Source organism: Athene noctua, chromosome 1, assembly GCF_965140245.1.
Source record: "Athene noctua chromosome 1, bAthNoc1.hap1.1, whole genome shotgun sequence".
In the NCBI taxonomy this organism is placed as follows: domain Eukaryota; kingdom Metazoa; phylum Chordata; class Aves; order Strigiformes; family Strigidae; genus Athene; species Athene noctua.
In genome coordinates, this window is record NC_134037.1 from 144,415,326 (window position 1) to 144,433,715 (window position 18,390).

Here is an 18,390-nt window from a genome sequence, read left to right on the forward strand (position 1 = left end):
CTCTAAAATCTGATTCTTGTGAAGTCTTACACAAAGCAAACATTCTGTGCTGCTTTACAGGCTGGCAGTGTTTGGTGTATATTTTGAAACTTGGCCATATAGTTCCCTCGGGGATCACTATTTTAAATGAGGAAAACTGCCCATTACTGCTGAATCACCAACCATCACTTGCAAAAGTCAGTTTGGTAAATATGTGTGGTGTGAACTACATATTCCTGTCTTGGATTTGTTAATTACACAGAGATGCTTAGGCCAAGACAAACCTCACTGTGTCTGTACATGAACTGTAGTATACGTTGACATGTTTCAGTCTTACTTTGATATGTCCGGAAAGGAAGGCAGTGTTTTGAGTTTAAAGAAAAATAGCAGGGTAGAAACATAGGAGCAATAAAGTTCTACTAGGTTAGGGAGAATGAGGTAACCTACTGTGAACATCAAGAAGTAGTGTAGACAGAGGTACACTTAGATGTAAACAGTACCTAGATGTAAACAGGTAATTAGTTTCTAAGCTCATGGTTGGCATCTATCACTCTAAAGCAAAGCACTGCACATGCAGCCTGGACAAGAATAGATGTTTTCCCCAAGCCTTTTTTAATGTAACATAGACTTGGCTAAATGCTACTATAGTTAGCAGTTGTCTTTTGCCTGGGAGGTTAGAAGAGCTGTAAATGCTGCCTTGGTAAAAGAGGGCATTCCACTGCAGGGAGGGAGCACAAAGCTGGAACTTGCAGTCTTAAAACCAGTGTTGGAGTGTGTAGGAGACCCCATCCTGGGAACTTGTTTTTTTTTTTGTGTTGGAGAGTGTAGGAGATGCCCTTCCCTGGGAGCTCATGCTGTCAGAAGTGGGATTCACATTTATGGAGCAGAGGGGCATATTGATGGAAGAATTCCCCACACAGAAAGTGTGAATGATACAACAAGTTAACCTGTATTGTGGATTGCCGTCTTCCCTTGTTTGAGGGAAAATGATGTTACAGCCAGTTGTTACACGTGCAGCATTTTCTTAACATTAGCATGTAACAAAAGCTAAGTATTTCTGGCCAAATTTTTTGCTCCGAATATTCAGTAATCTGTTGGGTAATGTTTGCATTGTGAAACTGGTGATATGGTTTATTACTCTAAGTATGTTATTTCAACAAAGAAGAGGCCTTTACTTGGCTTTAAGGATTGTTCTGCATGATTGCTTTTTCTTGCAGTTAATGATCACTGTTAGACACTGGCTTTTCTTTCAGTCATCTTCTTTACAAAGTTTGTACCCAGAAGTGCTAGTGGATAGTGGGGATGAGATCTTCTCTTACAGTGGACCTTATATCTGTTAACAAATCTCATCTAAAAGCTTACATCACACTAAATAATATTTCCTAAATGTTCATTAGCATATAATAACAGTAGCTTATGTAAAAATAAAGATGCTAAAGAAATGCTGTTTCTGAGCGTAAGGAATGTCTTTCAAACAGGTGTCCTTTAAAAAAAGTTTAGGTGAAAGCTTGTTATACAAATAATCTTTTTATTTGGGGAAAAAAATGTCTCTTAGCTGTTCAGGTTATGTTTTTCAGTAACCACCTCTACTTTCTTTAATCATTTTAAGTGTCACTTTCAGTTGCTTGTAACTTTCTTAATACAGGTTCCTCCTAAGGTATAAACTTCTCATGCTCACTTCTAGCCTTCAGTATGCTGACAATCTCTTTTCTTTTTTTCTTTTTTTAAAACATGAAACGCTGTACAATACTACAGGGTATGCACTAGAAATCGTGGGTTTTTAACTCTTAAGGTAGCTGTTGAGAATATAAAAGGAAGATCAGGCCATATTGTCCAATACGTTACGTAAATGTTACCGCGCTATGCAGAGTGGGCATTTACTTGACAAGATGCAAACAATTCTCAAAATAAAAGCAGCGTTAAGTTGCATTTTGTACCGTTGAGTAATATTTTAACTTTTAATCTTGAGACACTAGAATCTGTGTCATCTTTTATAAGAGATCTAAAGTATGTCTTCTACATATTTCATAACTTCCCAATTACTTAAATGTTAAGTATTTTGAGTATCTTAGTTGAAAAAATTTCATTCAAGTGTTAGCTTTAAGATTAGCTTCTAGATCTGAAAAACAGATTTCCATAAATCAGAGCCTAGAACTTAAAGGTATTTAGGTATTTAGAATTGTGCTCAATAGCACTTCTAGAGGAAGAAAAAGTATATTCTTCCACTTCTCCAAGAAAAATCAAGGTGTTCAAAGCTACATAAAGCAGCAGCGTGTGAATTGTAGTTAACTTTTTCACCACCCTGAGCTCTTCCATTTTAATGGGTAATGATTATCCTGAGTTGTTTTAAATATTTATAATTATAGTGTTGGAAGTAATGTCGATACGATACTTCCGACAATCACCCAGGTTCCAGTGTGAGAAATAAGGGAGTTTTCTTTTTTTTAAAAATGTTCGTGTCTGCTTCTATATAGTGTGTATTTTACTAATCCTTTGCAGCACCCTGTGTTGATCTGTTAGAAACAAAATACTGAGTTAGATTGCTGGTGTAAGAAAAATAACTATTTCTGTTTTCAAGCAGAAGGTCAGATTCTTGATGGTATTTCATTTAATATATGATAGCTTCTTTAACAGAGCCTTTTTTATATTATTTGTTGACATTGCACTATTAAAAACAACATTACATTTAAATATATTTGTTGTTTGGACTTCATATTCTAATTGCCTTTAAATCTTTCTTTTCTGTACAGTTAACAAATATTTAAGCTCTGAAAATCCACTGTTCTTTGAACTACGTGCCAGATACCTTATTGCCTGTGAACGCATCCCTGAGGCAATGGCTCTTATCAAATCTTGCATAAATCATCCAGATATCAGTAAAGATCTGTATTTCCATCAAGCTCTTTTCACCTGTCTTTATATGTCACCATTAGAAGATCAGCTATTCCAGGAGGTATTGTTTGTCAGTATACATTTTTTTTTTTTTAATGAAGTGGTACGTTATACTTACTGTATACAAGTTGTCAATAGGAGTATATGGAACTCTGCTTTTGTAGAATCAAATGTCATAAAATCAGGCAACTACACTGGTGTTGCTTAACTTAGCACTGGCTTAAGCTTTGAAAAGTTAAATGTTAAGTGCCTATAAATCTTGTTGACCTAGATGCAATTTTTTGGTCAAGTTTACTTGTAGCTATATTCCCTAAATAACTTGAGTCATTAATATTTTGTAACTTCAGTGTATTGACCATTTTACTGTTGAGAATTATTTTAGCAAAAGCACTTGAGCCTAATTGATGTCAGTCCAGTGTTTTGTACACTATATAGTTTTGTTAGCCTTGAAGTTTTTTAATGATGCCCCAGTATGTCAAATGACACTCTAGCTGAATGTGGCCCTACTTTTACCACTGATAGCACTTACTAGATAATGATGCTTTTTGTAACCTTGTTTTAAGAACAAGCTACCACCATGCAAAAAAGTGCTTTTGTGTAGTCTTTTGACATCTCAGACAATTACTCTGATTGTTGTTACTCTAAGAAATATGGAAGAGCTTTAAATATCTAAAAAAAAATCTATATTTACTGACCTACACAAAAGCTGTTCCAAAGAAATCCTGTGTTAATAGCAATTCCTGAAGTTTTCAGTAGCTTCTTTAATATAGCAAGGTCTGATAGGTTTTTATTTCATGTTAGCAAATTTGTCTAAATTGATTTTATTTTAATTGTATAGCACTTGTTGAGGACTGATTGCAAGAGTGGAATTGAGATCATCTGCAACACTGAAAAAGAAGGGAAGACTACCTTAGCCTTACAGCTATGTGAATCGTTCCTAGTCCCACAGCTTCAAAATGGGGACATGTATTGTATATGGTAAATACTTTATTTCTGGTGAAGCAGCTTAGCAGATAATAAATGCTTATTGCCAACATGAAACCCATTTAACTTTGAGATGTAGCTCAAGTCTAAAATACCAGATAAAAACATTCTAATGTGACTTTTAAACATCCCTAGTACATCTGTTATGCCTGTTGCATTTTTACACACAATCATGTACAGTGGTAGCCTACATAGTATGTAACACTTATTAACTGTTTCAGAGTAACAGAAAGGTGAGCCTTTACCTGCTTTAAGCAGTAAATACCAATAAATAAGGCATTTATTATTAGTAATGTGTAAGAATATGCAGTCTGTAGACTCTCTGGCTATGCAGATTTTTTGCTGTTCTGCTAGTGAAATGACACTGCTTATAGTAACCAAATTGTAGTATGTCACCAGTGTGTCTAAAAAGATATGGTTCTGGAAACATATTACGAATTATGCAGACGTCTGTTTCATAAAGAGCCATAACATAAATTGTGGTCGTCTAGAAAGTATTTAAGTAAGAATGTCTTCCTGTACACTGAATCAGCTTGATACTTGGACGTTCTTATGGCTAAGAAGCGTTTTCTAAAGAGTTGTTGAAACAAATTTCATCATTCTGAGAACTGAAAGATGGCCAAGGAAAATAGTCCTTCTGTTTAGCCTGTATAATTTCTACCTAAAATAACATCTGCATTCCTTGATAAAGTAAGCTTAATTTGTTTGATTATGTAGTTGAAGCAAAAAGGCTTAGCAAATATTTGATCAGTTTTTTAAATTGAGATTAAGTTATTGATCTGAGTAATTTTAATATGGAGTTTAGAATCTGTATAAGATTTCCTTGTTCCCAGATTTCAGGGAATTGAAAAGTAAGACATGTCTCCCTTTTTTTTTTTTCTTGTGGAAGTAATAAAGGTCAGGCATAGTTTGTTAATAAAAAATTTCCTTAACTATAGGGTGAGTAACTGATTGCACTGAATAAAAAACTTCTGAATTATGATTATGACATCCATTTATAATACAATGCATTGGCAGTACCTAGTGGTATTTTTCATTCAGTCTGTCCAGGAAAAGGTGGGCATGACTGTCCTTATAGTGCAGATGAAGTTTAACCAAAAAGGTGTGCGTGGTTTGTGTGATTTCAGCAACCAATTCAAAATGGAATCCAACTTTGCTGATTCCTGCCCAAATGCTGCATCCCCTGACTTCTTACTTACCAGGAAATTTACTGGTGTAACCTACACGTATTAGTTACATGGTTAGTGCTTTGTGTTTCAGGGATTCAGTCTTTTAAGAAATGCATTTTAAATATTGGAATTAAACATATATTATACCTTTTGCTGTAATAACATGTTAACCTTGCTCTTGCCCAGTTGATCGTTAAGTCTTGTGTCATCCACTTTATTGTTATTCAAAACAAGATGTCTGTCCTTACATCTGCAAAGTGGATGTCAAAAATGAAATTCCAGAAGAGGCTAAAGTACTGTTTGATATCTGTTTATCCAGTAAAGCATTTTGGCATTTTAGGATTTTAATCTTGTGTTCAGAATCTAGAACCTGAGGATCTTTGAAAGAGTACAGAGCAGTTATGTCTGTGCAGCTAGAATAGCTGTTTCATTCTTTACAGATGCTGAGCCTCAACAATTGTGTACCCAATGAAAGAAGTCTGCATAATGCTTAATAGATAATGTAAACTGGAACAAAGCTTGTGAAGGCATGACTATACTGTAATTCAAATTTTTGAAGACACAGGAGCCAGGTTAAATTAACCCACATCATGTATTTTTCCTTAGAGAAGATTTTAACATCTTCAGCACAGCTTGAATCATCTTGCCTTGTCTGGAATTGAGGACCTTGCAGATCTAGCAGGGATCTAGCAACAAATATTACTAGCAAAGATAAGAGATCAAAATAGATTAGAAAGCTATAAATAGCAAATATTTGCTTCATGTGAAGCAGCTTATATGAAATCTTCATGCTGAAACCATTAGCTCTCATTATTGTAGAGGACTTTAAGCAGCTCTGTCACAAAACTCCTACTACTTTCATTAAGAATAAATTCTAGATTCAGATGACCTGAACTATTTTCCAAAATGAGAGCCCACTTGCAAATTAATCACAAAGCAAGCTGTGCTTGGTCTTACTAGAAATATTTGTGTACAAGGTATTGGTAAGAGATCAGTCCATAATGATGTGATACTTCTAGTATCAAAAAGTGATGCCTCTTCAGAAAGGCAGCCAAAATTTTGATAGAACAGGCATAGCAGAATGGCTTGTCTTCTCTGTCAGGCAATTTTAAAATGCCGTTTTGGCTGTTTTCAGGTGATTCCTATGCAGTAAATTCAGAAGGTCGGGGCATTTTTCTCACCTGTTCAATCAGTCTCTAGTCTTTGTGTAATTTTTGTGAATTGGATAATATTTTGGTAAAGCATGCTATCTATACCAAATAGACAGACTTTCTACTTAGCAACAATAGCAAAGGTTTTAGATCTAGCTAATGAATGGCAGGCTTAACCATTCCCTCACGTTGCTATGGAGGCACGCAGAGGTTTTGGTATTTTGAGGGGGATTAACAGGCTGGAATACCTGGTTGTCTCTGGTAAAGAGGTACCTGGTTCTGTGATCTCACAGTAACACTTTAAACTGCCCCAACACATGTCCATAATAGTTTAAACACAGGCCTCAAGGTGAACCAGGTTCTACTATCCAAGCAGGAAACGTAATTAAGTACAATATTATTATGCCATAATAATTGAGCAAATAGAAAACTGCTCCTGTCTACATTATCTCGTTTATCATCTGTGTTGTGCTCAGTGACACAGAGGTATCTCAAGTGCTGCTCATTTCAGCATTAAAGTTGGTATCAAGAGCATTTAAGTGGTTGAAATAAGAATATAATCAGCTCTTCAAGAATGCTTTAATCCTTAATGATTATCAAAGCCAGAAATGTGCTTGAGAAGGAGAAGCCTCCATGTGTACAGGGAGAAATAAAACTAAAATATTATTTCACATCAGGGTCTAGTCAAATGGTGGTTAAACTGCTTTGACAGCTTGCTCTTCACCAGTGGAGCTACTCCTTCTATTTTCAGTTTTCTCCATTCCTTTTTCAGCTCTTTCCTTGTGCTAGCTATCACACTTGTCTGAACACATGGCAAGCCACTTTAACCACTAAGTTCTCAGAAGAATAATTTGAGTTTTCTCAAATTCTCCAGAATTACTTTTGAAATGGCTTGCTCTGAAATGGTGTGAGACAAAGCAAAGAATAAGTTGTATTATTTAACCGCTGTAACATTTGACAGCAAAAATGTTCAGTTCTTTCTTTCGTACTCCAGGTTGAGACTTTTACTGATTTTTTATGAATGGTTTGGTGCATGAAAACACTAGTTAATTTCAAATGTGTACGTGAAGTTTGCAGACTTTCAAGAACTTTGATTTCTAGCCTGCTAAAGGCAGAGGTGAACAGCTTGTATCTTTAGAAAACCTGTAAGACTAATTTTTTGTGGGTAGAGCTGCTTGTAGAACTCTTTTTTTTTTTTTTCAGTTTCACCCATATAAGCTTGATATTTCTTTCAACGTGTTCTCTTGGGTTCTGAATGAAAGAAAACTATCAAACTCTTTTGTCTAGCTGTTAATGTCAAGCAGAATTGTAAAGCTGTCCTAAATTTAAAAGTGAGGTTGGTGTTTTGTCATAGGCAGTTCTGTCCTTCCTTTCATGCAGGCACTGACCTCACTAGACAAGCTTAAGCTCAAAAGGTTTGCCTGATTTGTGTCTGACATAGACTAGAGAATCTGGAAGATTAGCCAAATATTTTGTCAGTAACAGGGTTTGTGTTTTCTGAGGGAGGAGGCTGGTGGAATAAAAAAGTGTCTTCCTTCAGAAAATGAAAGTTGATTGGTTCCCTGTTTTCACTGTGATGTTATAGTGGGATTTCTGCCTACCCCTAGCTGTATCTACTCCTGTGTAAAAATCTTTGTGCTGGCAGATTTTCTTATAACTAAAAGTTAGGTTCAGTTGTCTTTCCAAGTCTGTGAATTAAAGTGCATGGAATTTACAGGCTGTAAATTTCAATTCGTTATATTTTATAGACTAAACACATTACCTGTCTAGGAGCTCTGCTGTAGTCTAGCAATCTATTCTTACGTTTCCTTGTATCAGTCAGAAATGTTACTTGACTGAAGATCAGAGATGTATGAACTGGCTGTAGAGCCTGATATTTCATGTAACTGCTGTTGGCTAGAAAGACCAGTGATGACAGCAGTAAAAAAAAGAAAATTGTGTTGTAATATGCATAACTGGAGAACATCAATATTTCCTGTCAATGGACCATAATAAGAAATTAGCTTTCTGTGGCACTCCCCTTTTCCAGATACTTCTTTTCCTGAAAGACTCCTCATCCTTGCACTGAAAGTAACTTAATCCCAAGGGTGCACAGAGCTTGCTGTTCAGCCTTAATGTTTATTGCCTGTGGTGTTAAGGGCTAGATGCTGTAGCATCTGATTTTATTATGCAGTTCTCTGATACTAAGCTGAATACATTAATATTTTGTTGAATATTTAATTGGCTCAGTGATAGGAGATACCCTGACTTCTTTAACAAAGTAATTAAGTTGCATTTTCCATTGTGTACGTTGGATACAGTTGTGGTGATAATTAGGTTGGTATTATGCCCTCAAATATGATTTTAGTTACAGAATATGCAAATAATTTTTCTTAGAAATGCATCATGCTTAGTGATAGAATTCTAAAACTCAATCTAATCAAAATATTTTGTTCTGTACTTATAGGGACCTGATCTTCATTTGGAGTAAACTGCAGCTCAAGTCTAACCCATCAAAACAAGTTTTTGTCGACCAGTGCTACCAGCTTTTAAGAATTGCTACAAATGTCAGAGTAATTTTCCCTTTCATGAAAGTCATTAAGGATGAAGTAAGTCTTGTTTGTTTGTTTTACCCCACCCCCCATTCTTTTTGTAACTAGTTAAAGAGAAGTGATGTTAACATTGTGTAATGGCCACTCTTTGTGGAAAGTTAAGAGGGAGTAAGGAAGAACACAATATTAATTTAAAAATTTTGTCAAGTTCCAGAATGTGCTTCAATATGAAGATTTCCCTTGGTCTGTTGTGTGTTTTTAAGTTTTGTTTTTTTTTTTTTTTTTTTACTGAATTCTGACGTTTTCTTTTTGTCTGCAATAAGTTTGAGGAATGTCATCCTCTATAAATAAATGGGGAAATGTGAAAGATGCATTGGTGGTTGGGGTTTTTTTTAGCCTGGCTCCTTAAGGAAATAGGACTTGTGTAACACCATTGTACCTGCCTTTCACCCTTGTTAAGTTCTGAATCCTTTTACCAGTTCTAATAAAATCTGAAGAAGTGCTTATTGTACCATAAAGGAAAAGCTAGGCTAAGGCTAAGGTAGAAGAAGATTTTGCTTCAGGAAAGTGTGCTGTGTTTAATGCTTCAGATGTTAGTCTTACACTGTCCCATACAAACATCTGCAGAAGACGTAACATGTAGTGCTTTGCACACAGGAGTGCAAGTCATTTCCACACAAATGTTTTTTATGATTAACCTGACTGAACAGAGCTCCTTCGTATTCTATGCCCTAAATGAATTATAAATTATTTTGTCACGGGTGCTGCTGTACAGTTCTAAATGCAATGATTCGCTGCTGTTAAAGATTTTAATCTCAGTATGTGTTCTAAAATACTTGTGGTGACATGGTAACTTTTATTTGTGTTTGCATCTGAATGATCATATTTTTTAATAACACACTACTTATGGAGCATTGTATGTATTTGTTAACACACATTTAAATGTAGGTAGGTATTAATTATTTCTAACTTCCTGAAACTCTTTTTACTTTAATCTGCTACCTGCTGGCCAGTATGTTTCTGATCATCCCTTTGAATTACATGTTCAGGGCAGGTCCCCCAGCCTAAAGTATGGAATAGGAATTGTGCTCATTGGAAGGATAGGTTGTCAATTCAGAGAAGTCGAGCCTTTTAGAATGCTTGGCCATAAGTTGCTGGGGTTCAAAATTGAGGTCAATGTTTTATAGCTTGTATTTTTATGTAATGCAAGTTAAATGAGTTAAAACAGGGAAAAAATACAGAGTAATTGTCCAATTATAGTGTGAAACAGCCTAGATAATGAAGATACAGACAGAAGATACTGCTAGATCAAATATGATATGCTGTAGTCTTGTTTTATATCCCCAATCAATTGTCTTTAACTGTAGAACTGCATGTGGCAAAAGTATCTGAAGCTTTATTGACAGTAGCTGTATAGCTTTCAATGCAAACCAGATGTTATTTTTGAGCATTTTTGTATCTGTATTTTATAGTCTCATTGGAGCATTATTTTAAAATGAGCATGCCTTTAGGTAACCTTTACTAGCAGGATGCTTTCTGAACAAACTCCTAACTATTTTGCATGTAGATGAATATAAATATATGGGATGTTGATCTTCAGGCGTTGCTTATACTAGTTTATTTTTAGTTCTGATTTTTTAAAAATTTTATTTTCAAGCTGTAGACTTCTGTAAGCCCATAAGGAAAATACCGTTACATGTACTCTATAATTATGTATGCTATAATTTCCTTTCCGCAGGTTGGGGAAGATGGTCTTCAGATATGTGTTGAGATATGTGGATGTGCCCTACAGTTGGACCTCCGTGAAGATCCCAACATGAAAAGTCTTATTTATAAAGCAATTGCTCATTTTCTGCCAAACGACTTGGAGATCCTCAGAATTTGTGCTCTTTCTGTCTTTTTTCTTGAGCGCACCTTGGAATCTTACTACACTGTTGAACATTTATATAAATGTGCAGATGAGGAATACAATGAGTGCACTAGTTCTGTTCAAAACCGTGTACGGTTTGAATTGCTTCCAATTTTGAAAAAAGGTTTGTTTTTTGATCCCGAGTTTTGGAATTTCTTGATGATCAAGCAGAATTGTTTAGCATTATTGGGGGATAAAGCCTTCATTGGCTTAAGTGAAAGTACACTGGAAAACTCTACTACAAATACAGAGAAGATAACAGAGTATAGGGCTCTGAGCGAGGAACGTGTCTGTTTAACAGATGTAAGCAATGGGGAGCTTGACCCTGAAGACCCCTCTGAAGCCCAGTCCAAAGGTAATGCCAAAAAGAACCACGAAGCTCTTGAGGCATCTAAAATGTTAGATCAAACTGTACCAAGGCACCGCTGTGTGATATGCAACAAGGAATTTCTTGGTGGTCACATTGTGAAACATGCACAAGCTCACCAAAAAAAGGGCAGTTTTTCCTGTGTACTTTGCACCAGAAAATTCAGGCAAAAAGGACTTATGCTAAAGCACTTGAAGAATCATGTCAGGAAGATAGAAAGGCAACATCTTGCTGCAGTTCTTGAGGCTGGTCAGCAGGCTCCTGCTCTTAATGAACTAGAATGTTCTGATGTTTCTCTGTCTCTTGAAAATGGGAATTCTGATGGTTCCAAAGACAATGAACCAGAGATCACAGTAGCTCCAAGTGCTGACCAGGTGGTCCAAGTGGAGGAGGAGAATGCAGAACAGGTATTAGATGTGGTGGAAAATCATCTAAGTGATCAGGATGATGCTACTGAAAATAGTAGTGACAGCTGTTATAATAATGTTCCTGATGCTTTAAGTACAGAAAGTTTGCCTGAAGATGATGAGAGCTCCAGTAAAGAGTCACCTATTCTGCACAAAATGAATGGAGCTTTTTGCTCTCAGAAAGACATTGATGCTCTGGATGAGGAAGGAAGCTTTAAGTGCCCTGCTAATGGTTGTGCTAGAGTGTTTAAAAAGATCAGATTCCTCAATAAGCATGCAAGAAAAAGTCATCCAACTGATTTGAAGGTGCAGCAGCATATAATGAAATGGAATAAAGGAAAATGTCGGTTCTGCCAGAGGAAATTTGCTGACTCTCAACATTTTATAGACCACCTGAAGAGACATGTGTATCCAAATGTTTACTTTTGTTTACACTTTAATTGTAATCAGAGATTTAAGCTGTCAACTGAGCTTGCAGAACATACAAAAAGTCATAGTGTTTTTAAAGCTCAATGCAATTTTGCAGAATGCTGTGAGCTATTTGAGGAGCTCCCTTTGCTATATGAACATGAGGCTCAACATTATTTAAATAAAACACCAGAATGTTCAGAAGATGCAAGTGAAAAAGATTCTTCAGATGATCCTTCAGAACTTTGTAGTTACCAAGATGATGATGAATCTCTTAATGAAAAGGAAATTGTAGATTTACCAATTCCAACTTGGAAGTCAAGGAAAGATTCTACAGAACCAAAGACATATATTCAGAGTGTTGAGAAGAAAGCAAATAATGTAATTCACAATGGTAATGAAAGTTCATCTGAGGGTAGCACTACGGTTTTAAATTTGATAGACCAAAAGACACCTGTGTTACAGCCAAATTCTGAGAACTGTAATGTTGTTAGTGACCAACTAGTCAATGGGCACAGTGACCTAGACCAGACATCGTCAAAGTCAACAGAAATAACTTTGGACAGAGTGGCAGATGAAACAAGGACAGAAAATGGGTCAGTGTTACCAGTTTTACAGAATTGTCATGATATACCACAAAATAATGCTGCTGCCTCGCAATTACCTTCTAAACCAAATCAGACAACAGAGAATACTTCATATGGTGTCATCTTAACAAAACCGTATTTTAGACCATTGCCTCCAAGTTATCTTGATGAACGATATATTAGCATGCCAAAACGTAGAAAAATGTTGACTGATGAAGTAGATGCTCATTCTGAACAAGATACATTTTGTAGCAAATCAACAGAAAGATTTAGATGTGGCAACTGCTTGACCATCTACTGTAATTCAGAAGCACTTGAGGCTCACCTTGCACAAAAGAAGTGTCAGACGCTCTTTGGATTCGATTCAGATGATGAAAGTAAGTCTTACAGTCCTTCTGGGTTGGTTTGTTTGGAGGTAAATACCAACCAGTTAATGGTCTTTGAAAACAGTCAACCAAATGGAATAGATAAGACAGACGTGACTTCTAAGCAATTGTAGTGTGCCAGCACTTAGACAATTAAATCACAATACTGTGCTAAATTGGAAGTTCCAACTGGACATGCTGTTTAGATAAGAAAGGGGTGGTGAGAACTGGTAGGCATCTCTAATGGAAGACTTCTCATGAAACAAAGGGGTAATTCACTTTGTCTTTCCTTGCATGTTTGAAACTAAACATGTTGAAAAACACAAGCAGTGTTCTAGATATAAGAATTATTTGCATTGGTTAGTCTTCATTTTGATCCTGGTGCATTCTCTTTTACAGGTGCCTGATTCAATGTTGTGGGGAAAATGTATCAAACGAGGAGTGGTGTAAGAAAACACTACATGAAGAAGCATCAGTTCGTTTCCCAGTTGGCCTTAAACATAAAGCAGTCTCAAATTAAAGAAAAACATGACCTTGATAAAGACAAAGCACATTTTCTAGACAAAACTCACAGAGGAATAATAGGAGCTCTGCAGGTCTTGAGTCCAGAAAGGTTGCTACAAAATCCCCAAAGTACCAGTTATCCGAAAAGCCACATTCATTCCAAATGTGTGATTGAAGCTTAGCGGCACAGTCTTTCTAGCATGAAGGTTTAAGGAAAATAAGGCATACAGTTGAGCAGGCAGAGAAAGCAGGGGTGTTAATTGCCTTATGGAAATAAAACCAGCCAATTCTGAAAGCTGCTTTAGTTGAAAAAAGTGTGGTTAAAGGATATCCATCCACACAGCTGGGAAGGAATCGTTTGAGAAGGTGCTACATTACTATAGTATGGATGATAAATGCATAGAGGAACCATGCATTCTTTTTTCAAAGTTTGAGTATGTGATTCCATTATCTGCTAAAAATCATGGAGCTCATTTAATAAACTTATACTCTGAATCTAAGAGGAATGTAGAAAGAAATCTAAGATAGATGGAATGCTCACACAGCCCAAAACTTGAAGTACAGACCATGCAAGGAAAAGTGAGTTGATGTGATACTAAGTGTAAAAGATGCACAGTGGGAATCAGATGCATGCAAGAGAAGCCCTTTTCAAGGCTATAGTAAATGTATATGTTAGAGTGTCCTGTAAAACATCTGTTGTAGGAAGACTCATGCAAGCAGTACATGCACAGATTGTGTAGCTATTAACAGACGCAGGTTGAAACAGATACAGAATGTGAAGGGGGTTAAGCTTGCATTACAGGGCAGAGTTAAACTCATTTTATGCAAATACAGAGGTCTTCAGCTGTTGGTGTGACTGAGAAGAACTTGAGATAGCTTCCTGTTCTAAAAAAAAAAAAAAAAAAAGCAGATAAAAGCAGGGGACATGTCAAGTTGGAAAAAAAAAGATCAGGAAGAGCCTGTTTCACATATGTGATATTGCTTAATGGTAGTAGCTCACAACTCAGTACATTAACTACTTGTTTACTGTCTAGAGGAAGGAAGAACATATGTATTGACTCAACCTTAAGACACATTACAAGCCTGTCTAGTAGCATCTCTTGAAAAGATGGCCTTCCCCAGAAGTTAGTGAAGGAGATAGACTTAATGTTAAGCACTTTATCTAAAATTCACTGTTCATAGAAACAATCAGTGTGAAGACAGGAAATTTGAGTCATTCAGCTCTGTATGTAACATTGAAATACTGGGCTTTGGAAATCAAAAAGATGCTGTTGTAGTTTTTGGTCTTCCCACCCCAAACAGAGGTGTGGCAAACATGTGCATTGTCTAATTACTGTGCTGATTTATCCTCTAATTTATCTTTATACTGTCTTGCCACCTAAAAATGCTTTGTTTGGGATCCTGTTCAGTGTGGGTAGCTGAAAATTTTAATGTGATTGTAGGCACTGAAGGTGTAGTGCTGAAAACTGGTGTGTACAGATGGAGTCATCACAGAAATATAGGACAACAAAGACCAACTGTTCCTGCTCAGCTAGTTTGCTTACTGAACAGTTCATCACAACGCGTGTATGGCACAATAAGTTGATCAACTTGCTTAAATCAACAGATATGTAAAATCTAATGAGTAAAAAAATCAAGAGGTACATAAAAGATCAGTTTGTTGTAGCAATGGCTCACACTTGCAAACCTAAGGATTTCATTGTAAAATAGGCTGTTAAGTAGTTCTGGAATTTAAACTTAATAGTTCAGTAATGCCTCTGCTAATAATTCTCTGTGAAATTAAACAGATACTTGCATTATTTCTGCTTCCTTTTCCCCTCCTGGGAGGTAAAAACGCAAATTCAAAATCATACTTTTTTGAATTCTATAAAATTTTTGCCTTAACTTTGAGTTGGATTAACATAAAAGGTTAGAAAATTATGATCACAGGTATGTGTGCATTACATTAATACCAACAACTGGCCCACCTTCAGAGATCTGTATAACATTTGAGGCACCAAAGAATTTTTTTTGCAGTTGCAAAAAAAAAAGATTTAAATGCATCATTCATTATATATACATATATACGCACTATATATATATTTACATATATAAATACATTAAAAGTTTTTAAACATAAACTTAATGGGGACCTTATCAGCCAAATGCACTTTCACATTTTTTGCTTTCACGGTAACAACTAATTTGTAAGGACCCGATTATCATCATGAATGTTCCCAGGCTCCCCTTTCTTTGCTTAACATTGTTAATCTAGTTAAATTTGCTTAAATATGTTAGGGGGAAAAGAGGTTAATTTTAAAGTATTACAGTTTTAAAATCTCAAAATGCAGTCAATAGATATGACAAAAATGTTTGTGTAAAGTCTTTTAAATGTACTTTTAATCTTTGGTGCTTTTTTGCCTTTTCCTGTGTTTGAAGATGCTTTAAAAACATGATCGAGACTTGTATTTTCTTTGGTTTAAAGTGTGTAGATAAATGCATCTATGTACATGCATAAACTGTGACCATAATTTTTTGTACCTGCATTAAACTCATTTTTGTTCAAAGATGTTTTTCTTGGACACCACCATTTGTTTATACCATGTGTTCAGTATATACACGTTGGAGAACTGGAAAACTAAATTCTTACGTAGGTGAACATTAGCATCACCGAACACCTATCAGAATTGCTAAATTGACTTAAAGTAGCATGTGGGTGGTAACTTTAAGTAATGATTTTTTACTTCAAAGGACATTACATTTTCTTTAAACTACTCTCTGATACCTGTTGGTATTCTCAGATAGTTGCAGTATTAAGCAACTTTAATTAGGAGCAAAAAGATACTTGTAATGTGCAGGAGATAATTCTATGTGGTTTTTTAAGGATTCTTTAGTATGTTGAGTACTACCCTATAGTAAGCCTGCAACTTCTAGGGCAGAAAAAGGTTCCAATTCTAGAATTGAAAGTGGTTTTTTTCCCAGGCATTAAGCATTGTATGATATAATTGGAAATACTTCTTCAAGATGTATCACTTTGATTCAATAAATACTGAAGTACATGTGTAATCATGCAAATACGTAAAAGCTGCGTGAAGTTATACATGAGCTTAGGGGCTTTGTTGGATCAAAGTTTGTGCATTTCATTGCTGATAATTGTATTCTAATAACATTCCTCCAGGTGGCTATAACTTGGATTTAGACTTTCCTTTTAAGACTGTCTACTCTAACCTGATCGCAATTCACTACAAAGGTCATGTAAGTTCTAATTTTCAAAGAGTTGCCGCTTGGTAGGCATCTTTCACAAAGAAAGAAATACTGAAAGTAGGTTGAAAGTGGTCATATCTGTGGGGAAAGGTCACTGGTACTTTGGTTATTTAGCCATATTCATTAAAACTATATAAATTGTATAGTTTGGATAATTTATAACATTAAATTTTGTGATTTTAATATCACATTGAAGGTTCAGCTGTACTCATTTATTGTTTAACACCAGTGCTATGGACAAAAGACTCAAAAGGGGTTGGTAGTGTTACTATTTTCTTAATTTATTTGGTACTGTATAACACCTTTCTGATTAAATGCAGTGTATGCATTTTGGGACTCTTAATTTGTAAAAGCTGTTACAGGTTCAGCAAGAAAGGAAATTTGTGCTTCCTTGTTGAATGTTAAATTATTTTACTTTGCATTTTATATAAGAGTACAAATTAAAACTGAGCCATCAAACTGCAATAAATCAACAGTAGTGTTTCATTTTAAAAACTTTTTTGTACTGTACATAGATTTGTTCAATAAAACGTTGTCTTTGTTGTTGATAGAAATTGATCTTGTCTTTTGGGGAATCACTCTGAAAATACTGCTGCAGTATTTATAGTTACCATGTTATGTTTGGTGTATGATTGTTGCACAGCACCTATGTAAAGCTGCCAGGTCTTGATATTCCAGGTGTAGATATTTGGATTTGACTAGACTAAATCTATCGAAGTATATGCAAGAATATTGAGGATTACCAAGAAAACTAAAACGTAACTACTACCCCCCCCCTCCCCCCCTGCTTTTCTTTGTTCTAGCTGATTAACTACCTGCTCTGGTAGATTTGGGACCTCTTAAATAAGTGGTCAAAAAGTCATAGTATTTGTGGAGATTCTTTACAAATAGATAACTGCTGAATAAGAGAAGCATGTCTGTGTGTGAGGCAGAAGAATAACTTTTTTTTGGTCATCACTCTGAGACATGTGAAGAGCACACCTACTGCAGAAAAAGTTTCCATCAGCACTGGAACCTTAGACATGAGGCGATCCATTCCTCAGCTTTGACTGGCTCAAAGCACTGGCAACTTTAAGAACATTTATTTAAATAGCCACTGGGAACTGACTTTGTAATTAGTGCATATACCTAAGTAATTTACTAAAGGGAATCAGTCCAAACACAAGGGGAAATGGGAGTCCGCTCAGTGATCACCCAGGATCTCTGGGCAGGACAGGCCTGTGAGGATTCTGACCTGGTGAGAAAGGGCTCATGTAGTGGTTCTCCTCATGCCTGTTAGAAGCCATGTAAGGCTGACAGGGTGGAAATGGAGGTAGTAAGGGTTGGGAGGAATAAAGCTTGCAAGGAAAATTTACATGTGGTCTTCAAAGAAATCGGCAGACTCGTGTACGTTTCAATGGCTTATATGCTGCTTATCCTTGGGGGGCAATAGCTTCAAAAATCAGGGCAGGTTAACCACTCTGAAGCTATTGTGTAGGGCTTGAAAGCTGAACTTGGGGCCACAAGGCTGGATGCAGCAGTTTAAGATACCTCATGCTTCTAGCTGATTGTCTTCATCATAAAATGTTAAAGTTCTTCAGTGGCTCTGCGTTACAAGTACCAAATGCTGGACTAAACCTCTTGGGAAGATTGGTTGGCACTAATGCATAGAGCTGAGCCTCCGCTGTTGAACTTTATGGGTTTATGTTTGTTTCTGATAATGCTGCTAGTAGAGATAGTAATCTCTAGCGTGATATGCTAGTTTTCCATGGCTTTGTTTAGTCTCCTTGATGGAATGCTGTAGTCTAGAGATAAAGACAGTGTAATTGCTTTTTTCTTTTGCTTCAAAAAGTTCAATACTGTCATCTGAAAATGCTGGATTATTTAGATTTATTATTCACAGTCCTGTAAAAAT

The 18,390-nt window shown here is 36.0% G+C and overlaps 1 protein-coding gene across 2 annotated transcripts in view; it reads left to right on the forward strand.

The window, feature by feature from the left end:
- ZNF654 (zinc finger protein 654) overlaps positions 1 to 17,040 on the forward strand; it is a 36,998-nt gene extending 19,958 nt beyond the window's left edge. Inside the window, exons 5-9 of one of the 2 annotated variants that reach the window (XM_074899197.1) lie at positions 2,730 to 2,941; positions 3,710 to 3,849; positions 8,622 to 8,763; positions 10,445 to 12,761; positions 13,149 to 17,040. In XM_074899197.1, coding sequence (XP_074755298.1) covers positions 2,730 to 2,941; positions 3,710 to 3,849; positions 8,622 to 8,763; positions 10,445 to 12,761; positions 13,149 to 13,156 — 2,819 coding nt within the window. In that variant the 3' untranslated portion in view covers positions 13,157 to 17,040. The remainder of the gene's footprint in view (positions 1 to 2,729; positions 2,942 to 3,709; positions 3,850 to 8,621; positions 8,764 to 10,444; positions 12,762 to 13,148) is intronic. The other variant, XM_074899206.1, reaches the window with a different exon arrangement.
- Positions 17,041 to 18,390: the final 1,350 nt, after the last annotated feature.